General features: G+C 41.0%; 1 protein-coding gene across 5 annotated transcripts in view; it reads right to left on the reverse strand.

Annotated features, from left to right (window-relative positions):
* SV2C (synaptic vesicle glycoprotein 2C) overlaps positions 1-18,473 on the reverse strand; it is a 455,323-nt gene that overhangs the window by 143,979 nt on the left and 292,871 nt on the right. For all 5 annotated transcript variants that reach the window (XM_032404170.1, XM_032404168.1, XM_032404169.1 and 2 more), the window contains one exon: positions 12,667-13,342. In XM_032404170.1, the coding sequence (XP_032260061.1) occupies positions 12,667-13,243 (577 nt within the window). In that variant the 5' untranslated portion in view covers positions 13,244-13,342. The remainder of the gene's footprint in view (positions 1-12,666; positions 13,343-18,473) is intronic.

Genomic DNA, 18,473 nt, shown 5'->3' on the forward strand with positions numbered 1-18,473 from the left:
TAATCTACTTTCTGTCTCTGTGAATTTGCCTATTCTAGATAATTTCTATAACTGCAGTCATACAATCCTTTGTCCTTCTGTGTCTGGCTTATTTCCCCTAGCATAAGGTTTTCAAGATTCTTCCATGTTGTAGCCTGTACCAAAGCTGTATCTTTTTTCTTCAAAGCATTTCTTTTATGGTCTACTTTCTATTTCTTTTTCTTGTTTGATTTTACATTTGGTTTCTTATTATTTAATTTCATCCTTCCTACCAACTCTGAACATTGCTAACCACTACGTGGCTTCCTCCTGTCCATCCATTTTCTCCCTTAACTGACAAGATGGAGATGCTGACTTCACCTCAAGGTGCTCTCTTCCTCACACTTTAGCTCATTGCTGTCAGGAAGCTGTCCCTGTAGAATAGCAACCTTGCTTTTCACATTGCTGGAACAAACTGTGCCTTCCTGTTCCACCTGAATCCCCAGGAGAAGGTGTGTGTGTGTGTGTGTGTGTGTGTGTGTGGTAGAAATATCTTTGCCACACTGCCATGAATGAGCCTACAGAAGTCAAGTATGGCAACCTATAAGAATATGGTCTCAGAGTGTGGGGAGGGAAGTCCTAGCATAAGGTCACAGAGGTAAATTGAATTCTTGATTCTGGAGGTAAAAGCACACTCCCTGCCAAACTTCTCCCAAAAATGCCCTAGCTCCTGCTCTCCCCCTCCTGACTATGATACCCACTGTGGGTAGATTTGGTTTCACTTAGTCATTGGGAAGGGTAAAGAGACCCCATCTTAAAACCCTACCCGGTAGCCTAAAACTTGGCCTCTCACCTTTGGTTCTCTCCTTTCTGGTAGGTACATGATGTCCACATTAATTGGGTTAACTGCAGGTCTCTACGCTACCCACCCTCAGCCTCTTTGTAGAAAAGGGGCCACACATTTCGTTCTCACTTTGGTTCACGCAAATCCCTCCCAAGGACTGAGATATTCTTGGTAATGATTTTACTTACAAAACTTTTTCTCTGCTCTTTGAATATTATAAATACCTAAATTTCAATACCAAAAGACATCAAGAATTAATTATTTTGTGTCTTGATCTTTGGTCATTCAAATGTTACAATCTATTCTCCAAATGCTTGTTTCTCTGAAGAACAACAGAACTCTTAGTATCCTAGAAGAAATCTGGGCTTCAGCACTTACTTGAAAGCATCTTATGAACATCCCATCTTAAGTAGAGCAATGCCCAACTTTCTTATCTTCTCTTCCTGACTTCACAAAGGGCCATACTGAACGTGAAGCAGCCCCTTTAACTTCCCCTCTAAGAGCGTGATCCTATGTATGCCCCGAAACAGAACTCTCCCAGGCACAAACCAAGGGTGCTGTGTGGATGCAAAGTGCATCCTAGTAACTCCAAGGCAATTTGCCTTGCGAAAGTGCCAGGTGGTGTGACTCCATCCTGCTTTCCTTGAGCTCTTCCCTGGGTGTCAGGAAAGAAGACGCTCTTCTTCGCCTCCCACCCCAACTTTCTCTGATGTTGCTTGGCTGACTTGATGGTATAGATGCATGCTGACCACTCCACCAAGCCCCAGCCTGGCCTCAGGGCAGACTAGGAGGTCTTCTGTTTGGTTGAGAACTCCCTCAGCAGAGGCATAACTAGTAGAGTCCATTGTCCTAAAGCAGGGTCTTCTCTTTTCTTTTCTTTTTTTTTTAATGGTAATTATATTGATGTCATTTATTAAGGACAATGGTGCGAAGTTACTAGAAGAGGCACTGTGAACAGAAGATGATGAGACAGGCAGATAAAGTGGACACAGTATGAAGCCTGTCACATGCTCGATTCCCCACCACCCAAGGGCACCCCATCCTGGCCTCTGTCCAGGGACCTCCCGTCCGAGGCTGAGGGGCGGCACTTCTTTAATATGCCCTCTCTGCTAACTTTAGCTTTGGCTACACTTCTTGCCCTTGAGATGCCAGACACATAGGGAGTGCTGGCAGGAAACCCCAGCTATGAGCAAGATCAGGGCAAATCTGAAAATTCCCCTCTGCACGTCCTAGGGCTCTGAGCCTCCGGTTTCTCTCATCTCCATCCAGGGTCTCTGGGGCACCAGCCTGCCTCCAGAGGACGAGAAGAGGAGGTTTGTGCTCTCTATTCTTTTTTTTTCCAAAACAAAACTCAGCAATTTCTGGGCAACAAATACATGCATGCCCATGGTTGGGAGAGGGATTGAAGCCCTCTAATGATGTTGTCCCTACTGGATCTAGTCTCTCCACTTCTGTTGTTCTGAGTTACTTAAATGTAGCGCCTTTACAAACACAAAGTCCCCCATTTCTCAACATTTCCCAAGTATTTTAAGCCGGTGAGACTAGGCACATGATGTACTAAAATAAAGCCCATACTAATTTGACGACACTTAGCACCCAACAACCATAACTGCTTAGGTGAATGTTTACTGAATTATATTTGCACCTAGGTTATGCTTTTCCTTTGATCTTTCCCTTCTTCTGAATAATTTGAATCTGCCGTAAGTTCTTGGAAGGGTAAGACCTTGGTTTCTTATCTTCCTCCTCCTTTTGAATCTCCTCAGGTTCCCCACTACCTCATGCATATCCCCAAATAATGGAGTCTCTTAGCACAGAAGCCTCACTATGTTAATTGGGAAAAGGTGCTTATCTAGGTGGATAAATGACAAAAAAGAGTCTCCTCAGAGTAGAAGAATTAGCAAAAGTCCAACCTTTTTCTACAGGCAGGTGGAATCAGCCGCAAGCCAGGGCGAATGGCTTGGTTAGTGGAAGGAGGGCTGGATTCCAGCACCGGCCAGGTGCCTTTGTGCAGGTTACAACTTGCACAACTGTACATAGCAGCCCCACAGTATAAGTTGGCTACAGAAAGTGCGTGCACTAGGATGTTCAGCAGTTTCTCAGCTGTCAGCTTCCCTGTTTCCAGGCTTTGTCTTGAGAGTGAAAAAATAAACTTAATGGCAAAAATAAGCGATAGTCCAACATTTGGACATATTTGCTTATTTAAGATTGCATTTTTTAATGTAATAAAATACTCATGACAAAATTTATCATCTTTAGCATTTAAATAACAGAGAGATGTGAAAATAATTTAAAGATCATTATATTGTTTTTAAGCAAATTTCTTACATTAAAAAAATTTAATTAGAAAAACTCATTGTGTCCTCATCATTTTATATTTGAAAAGAGATCTCAATTTTGAAATCGAAGATAAGAACTATACCCAAGGGCCTCTTTTACTTTTTCTCTCACAATCTTGAAAAGGCCAATAAGAAATTTCTAAGTTTAAGGTAAGAATGTCAGTTTGCAAAGATGTGGTTGGGAATACTTACTTCAATAATTTATCAGATTAACTCTTCAAGATGAATGTAATCAAACCATTTCCTACTCTCTGGAGCATTCTGCAGGAAGCTTAGGTCCTATAAAACTCTTGTTATGTAAGAATATTGAGAGGTTAGATTTCCCATGAAAGGGGGTGGTTGCATCTCCATGTTTGGGAATTCAAACCTACAAGCCCAAATTATTTGTAGTTATTAGGTGATTAACATTTCAGATTGCTTTATTTAAACCAACCTGCAATTAACAAATTCTCTAAACCGACAACGGATCAGCAAGTTCTACAGTGACTTCAGGGAGAGTTCCACACTGAATCGGGATACATAAGGCCAGGACCACCAATGGAATCAGAATCCTCATTCAGGAGTGTTCTAGGATGTAGAGATATAGGGCAACAGGATGCCAGGATCAGTCTTCAGGTTCAAAGCTGTATTGTGGGAAAACCTCCAACGAGCCTCCAAATGACAGAAAGGCATTTATTATCACACTCTGACCATTCCCGAATGCTGCTTATTGGCAAATTTCAGGAATGTGGCATGGAGTTTCTGTTCACTCCTATCCTGTGGAAATGGATCACAGACTCTCTGGATAGAGGAATCTTTTCAGGCTACTTGGGCCAACTCCACTAAGACGTTAGAAACTTCACTTCTCTCAGGAGAATATGAATGACCAGAGGAAATAAGACTCAGGAATATAATGGCAACAAATTATTGAGACTTCTTTTCCAATTTGGCAATAATGAATCCAAATAAGATTTTGCTAGTGTTGGTGGACAGGATGTTCTCTAGAAGCCAATAATTTTTAATTCCAATTAGAATCGCTGTGACAGCTTAGAGGCTAAACAGAACCAGAGGGCGTACACACACACACACACACAGTGGATGTCAGACCTCCCTTCAAGATATCAAGGCAGATGTTAATGACAAAGGGATTAGGCAGGGTACACAGCTGCTGATCCTGAAATCTGCAGCCTACACTTTTAGGGTACAAAGCCCCTCCTTTTAAAATTCAGAACACATTTACAGAAGTAGAAAAAACACTCTTAAAATTCATATGAAACCACAAAAGACCCTGAATAGCCAAAGAAATCATGAGAAAGAACAAAGAAGGAGGGCATCACACTCCCTGATTTCAAGCTATACTATACAGCTATACTCATCAAAACAGTGTGGTACTGACATAAAAACAGACAAATTGACCAATGGAATGGAATCAAAAGCTCAGATATAAACTCAAGCATATATTGTTAACTAATATTTGACAAGGGCGCAAAGAATACTCAGTGGAGAAAAGACAGCCTCTTCAATAAACAGTGCAGGGATAACTGGATATTTACATGTAAAAGAATAAAACTAGACCCATAACTTACAGCACTCACAAAAACTGACTCAAAATGGATTAAAGACTTAAATGTAAGACCTGAAACCATGAAACTCTAGAAGAAAATATATGAATAAAGCTCCCTGACATGAGTCTTGATTTTTTTGGATATGACACCTAAAGTACAAGCAACAAAATAAAAAATAAACAAGTGGGACTACATCAAACTACAAAGCTTTTGCACAGCAAAAGAATGCATCAACAAAGTGAAAAGAATACCTATGGACTGGGAAAACAATATTGGTAAATCATATATCTGATAAGGGGTTAATATTAAAAATATTTAAAGAACTCCTACAATGCAATAGCAAAAACCAAATAACCCAATTTAAAAATGAGCAAAAGGGGTGCCTGGGTGGCTCAGTTGGTTAAGCGACTGCCTTTGGCTCAGGTCATGATCCTGGAGTCCCGGGATCGAGTCCCGCATCAGGCTCCCTGCTCAGCGGGGAGTCTGCTTCTCCCTCTGACCCTCACCCCTCTCATGCTCTCTCTCTCATTCTCTCTCTCAAATAAATAAATAAAATCTTAAAAAAAAAAATGAGCAAAGGACGTGAATAGACATTTCTCCAAAAAAGAGATATGAAAAGCCAACGCGTATATGAAAAGATACTCGACATCAGTAATCATTATGGAAATGCAAATTAAAGCCACAATAAGATATCACCTCACCCCTGTCAGGATGGCTGTCACCAAGAAGACAAGAGATAACAAGTGCTAGCATGCATGGAGAGAAAAGCGAACCCTGTGCACTGCTGGTGGCATTGTAAATGGGTACAGCCACTGGGAAAATAATATAGAGATTCTCATAAAATTAAAAATAGAACTACCATATGATCCAGCAATCCCACTTCTGGGAATATATCCCAAGGAAACAAAAATTCTAACTGAAAAGATACCCGCACTCCCGTGTTCATAGCAGCATTATTTGGAATAGCCAAGACATGGAAACAACCTAAATGTCTATTGATGGGTGAATGGATAAAGAAGTTATGGTGTACACACACACACACACACACACACACACACACATACACACACACTGGAATATTATTCAGCCATAAAAAAAAAACCCAAGGAAATCCTACCATTTGCAACAACATGTTGGGACCTTGAAGGCATTATGCTAAGTGAAACAAGCCAGATGAAGAAAGAAAAACACTGTATGCTCTCACTTATATGTGGAATGTAAAACAAAAATAACAACAACAACAAATACCCGAAACCTAAAAAAAAAAAACATAGAAAAAGAGATCAGAGCTATGGTTACCAGAAGCAGAGGGGGAGGAGGAGTAGGGAGAAACCGAGGAAGGCAGTCAAATGGGGCAAACCTCCAGCTGTAAGATAAGTAAGTACTAGATGTAATGTATAAAATGATGATTCTAGCTAACATTGTTTTATGATACACAAGTGACCCCTGAGCAACACAGGTTCGAGCCATATGGGTTCAAACTATGTGGGTTATATACAGATTTGTTTTGATAAATACAGTACAGTACAGTAAATGTATTTTCTCTTTGTTATGATTTTCTTGTCTCTAGCTTACTTTATTATAACAATAGAGTACATAATACATGTAACATACAAAATATGGGTCAATAGACTGTTATGTTACCAGTAAGGCTTCCTATCAACAGCAGGCTGTTAGTAGTTAAGTTCTGGGGGAGTGAAGTCACGTGGGGAATTTGACTGTGCGGAGGGTCAGCGCCGCTAACCTCCACTTTGTTCAAGAGTCAACTGCCTAGGAAAGTTGCTAAGAGGGTTCTTATTCCTAAGAGTTCCCATGATGAGGAAAAAAATTTTTGCCTTTTTTCCTCTCTCTTTTCTTTTTATTGTATCTATGGGAAGGTGGACATTAGCTAAACCTAGTATGGTCATCATTTCACAATACATGTAAATCAAACCATCATGCTGTACACCTTAAAATTATACAGTGATGTATGCCAATTATTTCTCAATAAAGCTGAGAAAAATATATAGAGTATACCCAGATGCTGAAAGATCAAAGCTTGGACTAAAACTACGACTTCATCACTTTGTTATCAGCTTGGATATACTGGTCTACCAGTGGTCTACCAATGGTCTACCTGACAGCACTGGGAATGGGTGATACAGACTGAATAAAAGGACTGATTCAATGAACACTGAGCCAGTTTCTATAATCTGCCTGCAGTTTAGTGGCAATCAGCAGTCAATAGGACTAAAGCAAAAGGTATCTCAGAAACTTGAAGCTTGTTTTGTTTTTTAAATATAGACAGCTAAAGATAAAGGAGCTAGAAATCTCAAAAGAATATATCTTCCTTTGTTAATACCTAAAAGAATAAAGGAGTGCATGGAGGGATGGAGAAAGAAATTGGGGAGAATTCAGGTCATATCCATCCATCTCAGCCTTCAAGGAAATCACCCTTTTTATAAGTGGCAAACAAAGTAAAAAAGGTAGGTAGGAGCTAGGTAGAAGCTATAGAAAGAAAGGTTAAAAGACACATTCCAGGTCTATTAGAGATTTGTTTGTTCTTTTTACCATTGTAAATAGGAATACTTAGAGTCTAAAATCACGCCTGTCACATAGTAAGCGCTCAATAAATTTTTGTTGCATGAACATTATAGTTGTCAAGAGAAGATATACAAATGCCAAATAGTCTGACAAGATACAGTCAATAGCCAAGTATTGACTAAAATGAAAATCACTGCTCCATATCTAGCCAAAAATATATTCTAGATTTACAAAAATCTATATTCTAGAATTATTTATAAATCCTTTTTTATACTTCCAAGAGTTTCCAAAACTGAAAAAAATGTCAAGTAAAATTCCATTCATATGTACAAATATATTCTTAATGCTTTGATGTTCATGGTCTACCTCCGTTTTTGCCCAGTATGCCAACTGACCAGCCAATATTGTGGATGGTCTAAAGGAAAACCCGTATGTACTACAATAGGATATTTCTCCGGGAAACCCAGGGGACCACCAAGGTAGGCCTTCCACGTGCTAGCTACTTCCATCCAGTCCTACTCTGGACCTGGGTCCTCCATGTTCCAGACCTGGACATAACAGCACATCCTAAACAGATCCATCTTCAGGAGCAGACTCCCAGTAGTCAACCTCACCAAGACAGACAGAAAACACCAGAATGGACATTTGGTTAATTAAAACAAAAAACCAGAATTGCCAAGACTGGCATCCTTCGGCAAGCACGTTCCTGATGGGAAAACCCTAAATAAAGCTCAATTTGAAATCTTTAAAGTGTTATGGAGCATGGAATTAGAATGAAAGGTCTTTGCTACAGGAGTCATGTCTCCCCAGACTCCAGGCTAATGTGGTCTTCCTTAAAATAGGGACACATGTCGTCCCAAAAACACATAGGTTAAAATTTTTAGGTCAGGGCATACCAACCCTGACGGCATTTAGGAGGGCACTGCCAACCTGCATCCAACTTTCTCTCCTGTTGGTCTTCCACGACCAACCATGAAGTCCCATTCGAAACAACACATTCTTACTTCAGATATATCAGTATCTTCAGTGAGGTCTCAAAGTGTTAATAATCTCACAGATGGTCATCTCAAATCTCAAATATTTGTTGAGGTTCTATTAAGTACCAGGAACTGATTGGGTAGGGGAGAGACAGTAGTTAACAACACAGACAAAAAGCCCTGGTCCCATGGGGTTTACATTCCCTCTATTTTAACTTCTACTACTCTGCCTCTTTAAGATGACTTTGTACTATGGGCTGATTTCACATGTTAATTCTCATTTGTGACTGTTGCCATTATGTACTGTCTATAAACACGCACACACAAAAAACCCAACAACAACAGAAAACAAAAAGCAAAACTAGGCGATATCCTCTATTAGGGTTTTGAAAAGGACAAAAAAGATCGAATACCAACAGGTGATTACACTGTTGGAGGCCACAAACAAAAAGTGAATTTTAGATCATCTCTTGAGACACCAGAGTGGTATATTTCTGCCAGTAATTGAGAATATTGTCTTCTCCTAAGAGTAAACCCAATCGAGAGGATTTCAAATGAAAACGTTAGAGAACTAGAAAGGAACATGGGATGAGGAGCTAGGATGTGTGTTCCACAGTCTGCCTCTCCCAATACACAGCCCTGGACTAGGCAAGTCGCCCACATGCCCAGGGCTCCTCCCCTCACTTTTAAGATGACAGTGTCTGGAACCATGAGAGACTATGGACTCTGAGAAACAAACTGAGGGTTCTAGAGGGGAGGGGGTGGGGGGATGGGTTAGCCTGGTGATGGGTATTAAAGAGGGCACGTACTGAATGGAGCACTGGGTGTTATACGCAAACAATGAATCATGGAACACTACATCAAAAACTAATGATGTAATGTATGGTGATTAACATAACATAATAAAATTAAAAAAAAAAAAGATGACAGGGTCTGCCTAAATCCCTAAGACACCGACAGCTGGGAAATACCATGATCTCCCTTGATAATAGGAACCAATCCTTACTCATCTCAATCTCCCTTAAAGGACCTTGGGCCACGCCCCCCACATAAAGCCACTGCATAAATACTGCTTAATTCAACACAGAACCTAATATAACACCAGAGTGGCAGCTGAAGTCACTGATATTCCAGATAAGATGTTTAAAAATTTGTGCTGTTCTTTAGCTACCGAACCCTTCATTCACCTAGCCTTGCTCACTAGGTTCGTCTCAAGAGCCGTTTGCACAGCCAAGAACTTCTTCAATGCCTGAACCGAGAGACCCTTTGCAACCTTACCGGCATGACCCTGCAGCACCCAAGAGTTTCACATCTCTTCCTTTCCCTGCAACTTCCAGGCCTCCCCGCTCTCCTGGCCGCTCCTCTTGCTCCGGCTTCTCTTTCCCGGTCCTCCTCCTCACCACCAGCCCCGTAAACGGCGTTCTGCAGGACAGCACCGGCCCCCTGGTTAAGGTCACTGGCAGGGTCATCGTAAATGAGATGGCTCACAAACCAACTGTGCTTCAGCCCAAATGGAGAGCAGCCCACGGGGCTCTTTGGACACCCCCAAGGATCTCATAGTGAGAAGTCTAAAGCCAACCCTTCATCCTTCTTCCTCATGTTAAAACCTGTCCTCTGCATTACTCAATTTGATGAATCGCCTTCTTTTCATCAGCTGTCCACTTGCTCCACCATCAGATTTAATCGAGGACCAATCCTTGCTGACTCCGCCCTCTGGAACCCTGCCTTTCTTAAATCCCTGCCTTTTCCCCGCCGCGTTGGTGAGGTCCTAACCCCTCAGTGGTCTCTCAGCCTCAAGTCTCTTTATTTACACCTCTCTTCCAGCTATCGATATTTGCTTCTTTGTACCGCTAACCTGCAGGCATTTGTGAGTTCTCCGTACTAGACCGTAACTTCTTTGGATATAGAAACCTTGTCCTTATTTGTCCTATTATCACCTGTCGTAACAGTGTGCTGTGCACATAATAAGTGCTCAATAAATACACTTCGGCAATAAAACATGGATTATCTTAAAGTGACTGCATTTACCCCCTCAAAGAGCAGCTTGTTAGATAATTAAATATTTACTCTAACTTTCTCCCAGCCCATTAACAATGTTATATAAATACACAGACCATACACATAGACACACGCACACACAGGATGCTCGTAACTCCCTTTAAGTCAATCATCTTGCAAACACCAAGAGATGATCTATCTCCCAAATAACTGAGACATAAATTGGTTCATATTTTTCATTCCTGGTCTTCCTTGAGAAAATGACACAATGCTCAGTAGCAAATGAGAAATTATTTTGCAAATCTATATCCCCTAAATACCCCCAAACATGGGTCATGCATCTTTCTTGTATTTTGATCCCACTGCTGTGACTTAGTGTGGTAATTATATTACAAAGCTATTATTCGATGAAATGAAAATGGCAAAACAATTTAAATGCCTGTCTAAAAAAACTGTTAGAATGCAATTATAAGTGAAATTACAATGGCAAAATAATTGAAATGCAAGTCCAGAAGGCACAGTTATGAAACCATTAAAATGCTTCTGCTGAGGGCTCGCAACGTTGAGTGAAACCATACACTCCTGGGGACACATTTTTAATTCACTAAAGCAGTCAACATTTGTGGAAAGATGAAAATATCTGGGCTTCGACTGTTCCACAGCATTCTCTACACTTCTGGGTGCCACCTAGGGGTGTGTTAACATCATTGGGGTTTGTAGGTTTCTGGGATGGACTGACTGATAAGAGAACCATGGACAATACTGTGCTTCCATTCAGCACCAAGAAGATAGAGGCACAAGGGCAAGCTTAGTTTAGATTTTCCTGAAATGTTTCCAATATAAAAGCTAGGATCACAATGTGAAAAGATGTTTGTCCTAAAATCAACCTTGCAATTATTAAATATGTGTGTGGATGTATTTCTAAGGATCTAGCTTCTTAAAATGTTCTGCTGATGTGTTCCTTTTGCAAAATCTTGATCAATATTTTGATGCCAAGGCTTACAATAGTTATATCTGCTCACCAAAAGAAAAAAACAAAGACAAAATACAGTGCTAGATACACAAGCGATACACTGAAATGATCAATCTGACAAATGACTAAGGACCCTCCTCTGAATCATGTTCTGCATTTTGATGGCTGAACACATAGATGAGTCTACCAGCAAAAACATGCAAAATATGCCCCATTCCCACCCCCTCTCCCTCACACTCTGCTTCCATGGATCTATCTCACTCAGTTAATTGGCTAAAGAAAGAGATGCTAGGAGGAACTCATATAAAGAAACAACTATTAAAAGAATAAGATCCTTTTCTCATTCACGATTATCTCTCTCACGACATCACAGAGCAGGTTAGAAAATGGCATTTTGGGGTGCCTGGGTGGCTCAGTTGGTTAAGAGTCCAACTCTTGATTTCGGCTCAGGTCATGATCAGGGTGGCGAGATCAAGCGAGGGAAATAAGTGGGAATGTTAACTAAGGCTTCGTAACAATGTGAACCTTGAGGGCATGGTAACTTAATTTTGTTTAATTTAATTAATTAATTAATTTACTTATTTATTTTAGAGAGCGTGTGCGTGAGCATGTGCAGGGGGAGGGGTGGAGTGAGGGTGAAGGAGAGAGAGAGAATCCCGAGCAGACTCCACGCCCAGCACTGGGCCCGATGTGAGATCGTGACCTGAGCCAAAATCAGGTGTCAGATGCTTAACCGACTGAGCCACCCAGGTGCCCCATGGTAACTTTAAAACAAAAATCAAATCTGCTATCTAGATTAGATATTTTATAGAGAGGTCATATTATTTTTACACATATAATTTAGATATTAATAGGATTTGAAAGAGACTTTAAAATCATATGAGGAGGTTTTTCCAGTTTAGGCACAAAGGCATGAACTTTGAAAAAGAAAAAGTCATCTAGAGAAAATCTATGAATAAGACTAACTAAAAAAAATAAACAAGCAAACATACACATAGATTATAGAAAAAAAATTAGCAGGGTCCCCAAAGTATTTAAATCGTAGTATTACACATAAAATTTGAAATTTGAAATCACATTTGCCAGAGTTTTATAGAATTAACCTCTATATTTAGGAAAGTACTCAAATAGGTTTTCATATAATAGTTTTATTAACTTCCAAAGGCATATCTTTGGATGTTAATAAAGGAGAAACCAATAAAACATTTATAGTATGGTAAGTTAAAATCTATTGCCCTAACTTTGAAATGCATAATGTTATAAGTTGGATTGATGGATGGATAGATGATAAAGAAAATATGGTATTAAATGTTAACTATAGGATCTGGGTGGCAGATATATATGGGCACCCTTGTACAATATTTTTGATTCTTCTGTATGTTTAAAATTTTTCATAACAAAGTACTGGGAAAAAAATGCACTGCTCTAGATGAAAAGTATCTATTCTATTTGTTAACTGTGCTCAACAAATAATCCAGGTTCAGAATTTGTCTCACGGACACGGTGTACTCACCTAGCCACCCGGATCCTGAATTTGGAATGCATAGGTCTGTCTCCGCACTGGGCAACACGAAGCCGACAACAAACACCTCCACGCCATCCGCCATCAGGGCCATGCCCAGGACAAAGAAAAGGGCCCACTGGAAACGGCCGTGACCACACTCTTGGATTATCAGCTCATACTGCTGGGCTAGTTCTTCCTCATCGGCTTTCCTCTCTGACTCCAGCTCCTGCCGGTCCTTGTGCACATCCCCCTTGGGCTGCCCTACTGACACAATGCTGTCCTTCCCTTGGTTCATACGGGGGATGCCCTGATACTCCCCTTCATAGATTTCCTCATCTTCATCATGACCCTCAGTAGCTTCACTGGAGCCTTCATCATCATTGGCCTCCCCATTATAGGTCTCTCCCGGCGGGGAACAGTCATCGTCCTCTTCATCTTGGAACCGACTGTAGGACCTCTGCGTGTATTCATCCTGGGCCCGGTCCACTGCCTGATTCACCTTCTTTACTGTTTGTTTCTTCACCTCTCGGGCTATGTCCTTGGCGCCCTTCATCAATGAAGTCCTATCCTTGTAAGAGTCTTGCATCTTATCTCAACCGATGGCCAACGTGAAGATGGGAATTCTTCAGACTCCGATCAGTGGTTCGGCCCGGACTGCATCATCCACTTTGGGGTCAGAAGAGAACTGCAGAAGAAGAAAAACCACACAAAATATTTCGTATTCCTTTCTTGTCTTTTTTACCATTTATTTCTCAATCTCTTTTCACTGCCCCCTCAGACTAAGACACAGAATTAGCGTTTCCTTTCTTTGATCTCACTGTCCACATGCACACCGGATAATGATTCTCTGCTCAGGTGTGACTGGCGCTTGGAATTCTTACGGGTTTTACCGTTGTTATTATTATTATTTGGTGCTTAAGGGACTCTGTCCTCTGGGAACTTTGATAGAATACACAGGCATTCCCCCAGAGAGTAAAACAGGACATCTGGCACCTCTAAAAGTACATTTAACACATTTTGAAAGTATTATAAAGATATACTCTGATTGAGAAAAATAGTATTGCTCAGAGACATACACACACTGCAAAGGTAAAACCAGAATATGAGAAGAATCCTGTCTGACCTTATTTCCTAATAGTGAAAAAAAACACAAAATTGCAGGCAAGCAGCCCTATACACGATGCTATTGAATCACAAATATATATATATTTGTAAAGTTTGTTTCCCCTCTACTTTCATTATATCTCCTTCCAATAAATAACAAAGATTCATATGGCACCCAAAACCGCAACTGAGTATTTCCCCCTAGCATAACCATCATATCAGTGGGACATGGGCAGAGTTCATCAAATGATTTCAGATACCTTTGATAAACACTGAATTGGAACATATGGTTTGTCTAGTCGGGGTCTGTCCTTTCAGAGGCCACCCCCAGGCTAGCAGGGACAGGTAAGCCACATGCCATGTCCCTTCACAACCCCACCCTGTAAGTACTCCAAGCTTTGTCTCTACCTTCTTCATCTCTGGACACACACACACACCCCTTGTCCTACTGGCACTCCAACTAACTGCGGTCTTGGGTACCAGAATCTCCCGTGACCCACCATTTGGTTTTCTGTCTCACGGAGATCACCCTATGTCTTGGCTTACATTCGGGCTGAACACATGGTAACTGATCTTTCCCTTGTCCACTGTGCTGTCTCCTCTGGTGGCCCACCATTGTGGACAGATAATGTAAAGGTGAGAGTCACTCTCCTCCATCATTAACTCCCCAAGCTCTACTCTGTGGCAGCATTGCAAACCATGAGTTACATAATAGCCATTTCTACCTTCTTTTTCTACCCAGTATAAAACACTTGATAAGTAGCTATACAAACATATACTTAAATGGCTCATTCAGACATCACAAACAAACCCAGCAATAAAGACAAAAAGATGTTTGTTTCTAAATGGACTGTGCATTTCATGTTACCACTGAATGACTACAAACGCCCAGGAGGCAAACAGAAGCATGGTTCTGCACAGCCCTGTGTTTTGGAAGACAGCAAAATGAAATTAAAATAAACATATGATTACAAGCCTTTTTGCCAAATGTCTTAATAGAGGGTTTTTCTGTATGTCCTTTTTCTTTTTTTTTTTTTTTCTTTCTTTCTTTTTTTTTGGAGAGCTGAGAGTCAGGGGCAGGGAGAGATGGGAGGATCCATGAGCTGAGTAAGAAAAGATGAGCAGGCAGTTGGAAAAGAGTTTGAGGATAGAGGCTCAGAGACTCAAATGATATACCTCTGTTTCATGGTGAATCACTTTGAGTTATATGTGCCAGACATCATTTTAATAAAAACAGTTTGATTTTGTATGTACTCTATGCCAGACATTGTGCCAAGAACTCTATATACATTTCTTAATTTTTTTATTTAATCCTTACTTCAATCCTCCAAAATAGGTATTATAGTCTCCATTATACAGGTGGGAAGATTAAGGCTTATTGAGATTAAATAACTGGCCCAGGGTCACAATGTTTGTCAGCGGAGATGCTGGGGCTCCAGCCCAGATGTGTCTGACTCCAAAGACTTGCCCCTTACCCCTCTCTGCTTCACCCAGTGCTCTTGCTAAGGTCTTAGGAAATGCAGTAGCATGCTTCCTGGTCATTCTGATACCTTGGTTTCCTACACAAAAATTGCTTTATAGCCTCTTGCCTAAATCATCTTGTAGGTTCTGAAACAAGGGGAATTACTGTGATATCTTCACTCGTGATAGGTTTTATATAGATAATAATTCCAAAATATGGTCTTGTTTGTTCAGATAAACCATCCCAACATGGTGGCTGTACTTCAAAAGATAATCCTGTAGTCATTCTAAATAAGATGTCCGTGGCCAAGAAGGGCAGGAAAGAAGGCAAAGCAATGAACCTCCAACCGCCTCCAGTCAAGTGCAGATGCCCATTCCCTGTAATTCAAGATGGTGTACTTCTCTGTGAAATAAGGATAACGACATAACCACCTGGCAGTGTTGGGAGGATTAATAAGTGGTGTTTACTCTGTGTCCAGGAGAAAATTTGACATATATTTAGTTGATTTTAATTCAGTTTCCCTAGGAACAGAACCCGTGATAAGGAATAGGGGGCAAATCATTTATTAAGAGGAGCTGGTAAAGGAGGGGACAACTGAGGCTAGACAGCAGTTTTAGGCAGGGTCCTGGGGGGTGAGCTTCAGCCTCCGCTCAGAGTTATTCCCACTCAAGGCAAAGGTACGGGGCTTTCACACTCCCACTCCCACCCATTGTTGGCTAAGGGCCACCCGGGGTAAGGATGGACTGTAGGCACTTCCAGCTCTCTGCACCCAAAGCTAGGCAGTTCCCAGGGTCCAGGAACAGTCCTCTGAAGGGATACAGATGCTGGCTGGTGGAAGCAAAGGCCCACTGGAGCCAGGGGAGGAGAGCGGAGACAATGAAGGGGATCCAAGAGTATCTAGGCAGAACATTCACAGGATCTCCTACAATAAGCATTTAATAGCTACTTGTTTAGATGCCCTGCTAATCATACTAAGCAGTAAGACCCAGAGCTGGTTAAAACCTGTATTTACAGAAGTGGCTGTTACAACCAAATAATATATACAGCACAGTTTATCTGATGTATTTAGACATGCACAAATCAGCTCTATTTCCATGTGTGTGACAATCATTTTGCACAAATAATAATTTATACACATAAATGAGAGTTATTCTGTCAAAATAGAGTTTCAGTTCTTTTTTTTTTCCTTTGATGATTCATGCCACACAGCATATATTCACTCACACCACATACTATATCAAAACCATCCTACACGTGTTCCCGTCAGGAACAACCCTCCCCAACACACACACAGATGTTTCTCTCAGTTTCCCCACACTGTCCCCAAACCTCCAGTCCTTCCTTCTGTTTTACCTCTCATCACCACCATCATCAAAAGATGTGGGAGAGTGCATCCTCACCAAAACCTTCTGGGATCTTCTGGATGCTGGGAAAGTCCATCATTTTAATAACTATTTATGCAGCTTTGAAGCCATTGTGCACAGAGTAATGACAGCAATTATAAGAGCTCACCCACTATTACATCGGCCCTGTGCTAAGCACTTCAGGGGTATTATCACACAACAAGAATCTTAACAATGGTCATATGCTCTTAAAATTTTTAATAAATAAAAAAAATTTAAATAAATTTCCCATTTTACACGTGGGAAAACTGAAATCTGCCCAGTAAGAATTCACACTTACACAAGCCTACTCCAAAGCCCAATCACCTACACTGCATCTACCAGCAATTAGTAGAAATGGGAGCCCATGAGGGTAACAGAGATCTGAAACTGCAAAGTTGGGGCAGAGGACAGCCCCACCTCCCATGCCTGGATGATAGAAATGCTCAAAAGTACTTGCAGGTCTCTAGCACTTTGGGCTTGGGGGGAGGGGTCATTATCTAACAACCCCCTTTCCCTCCTAAGTTCAGATCTAAAGGAGACATTCAACAGAGGAGATAAATTGTGATCAGTTAGCAGCTGTTGGAGAATCACACCCACACTTTATCCCCGACGCCACACCTTCTTCCCAGCCCTGGGACTCTGCACCACGAAGGACTCCTTCCTGGAGGGAAGGCTGTCCAGGGAACTTTCCATGCTGCAGGAGTAGAAGACCTGGTAAGCACCTCCATGGGGCTGAGGCCAGCAGGCCAAGGTCTTTCCCCCAGTTTGCCAGAGAAATTGCTCCTTCTTTCTTGGGGAGGAGTCAGGGTATGTGCGTGGGTGGTAAAGGGAGAAGCTGCAAGTGGTTTTTTTTCCCACATCTGTCTCTCCTGGGAAGCAGTGGAAATCCCTGTACCTGAGTGGAAGTCAAGAAGTGGGGAATAATAATGCTTCGCCTTAAGTCAGTGCTATATAATTTGGTCAGGACAGTAACAGAGCACACCAGCCACCCCAATGAGAGCCTTATCACTTTCTATCTCTTATGAGATAGAACATAAAACTAATGACATGTGATGACATTATAGTAATGCCACAAAACAGAGCTTCATTAAAACAAAAAGCCAATGACATGAACATTAAAATTTGCAACAAGTCCAGAAATGTTTTCAGGGACTCTATAATGCATTAGTCCAAACTAATATACACTTTAATCTATGACTCGTGTCAGAAAGAAAGGCAATACTTAGTATTCACCACCCACACTGCAAGTAGGGCTGATTGTAAACAACTAGATACCTCTTTATTAAGGCTGTTTCACATGTCTAAAGATAATGATTTTTTTAAAAGGCTTACAATTTCATTGAGGCATAATTTACATTGAATAAAATGCTCTGGTGATTATTAAAAGAACATAGTGCAACAGATAATGGTGCAGAAAACCAGCTAGATTATGAAGATGCTTATTCTGGCAGAAAACATTGGTTGAAATGCTTATTCAGCACAGGTTTGAAACCTCTGGACCTTCTAGTAACTGTCAACAAAAAAGAACAGCATAGCTGACCTCTGGACTTTGGTGGAGAAAGATGAGACGATGGACATGGCCTTGTAGGAGCTCTAAGTATTATGTAAGAGTATCTACACTTCTACTTCACATAGCCTAACCTTGTGCAATAGAGACACTATTTGAAGGTGACTGGAGTTAAAATGCAGAAATGCATATCTGCAGCAAGACAACATTCTGGAAAGAAGCTTTCGGGAGGGAGGAGAGGACATCTGAGATAAAGGAATATATACTGACCCATCATCCCAGCCTGTCCAAATCTTTGACATTAGACTTTTATTTAAGGATGCTGCTTGTCCTCCAAACCTTTAAATTTATGTGTAAA

This window comes from Phoca vitulina, unplaced genomic scaffold, assembly GCF_004348235.1.
Source record: "Phoca vitulina isolate PV1807 unplaced genomic scaffold, GSC_HSeal_1.0 scaffold6, whole genome shotgun sequence".
NCBI classification, from domain to species: Eukaryota; Metazoa; Chordata; class Mammalia; order Carnivora; family Phocidae; genus Phoca; species Phoca vitulina.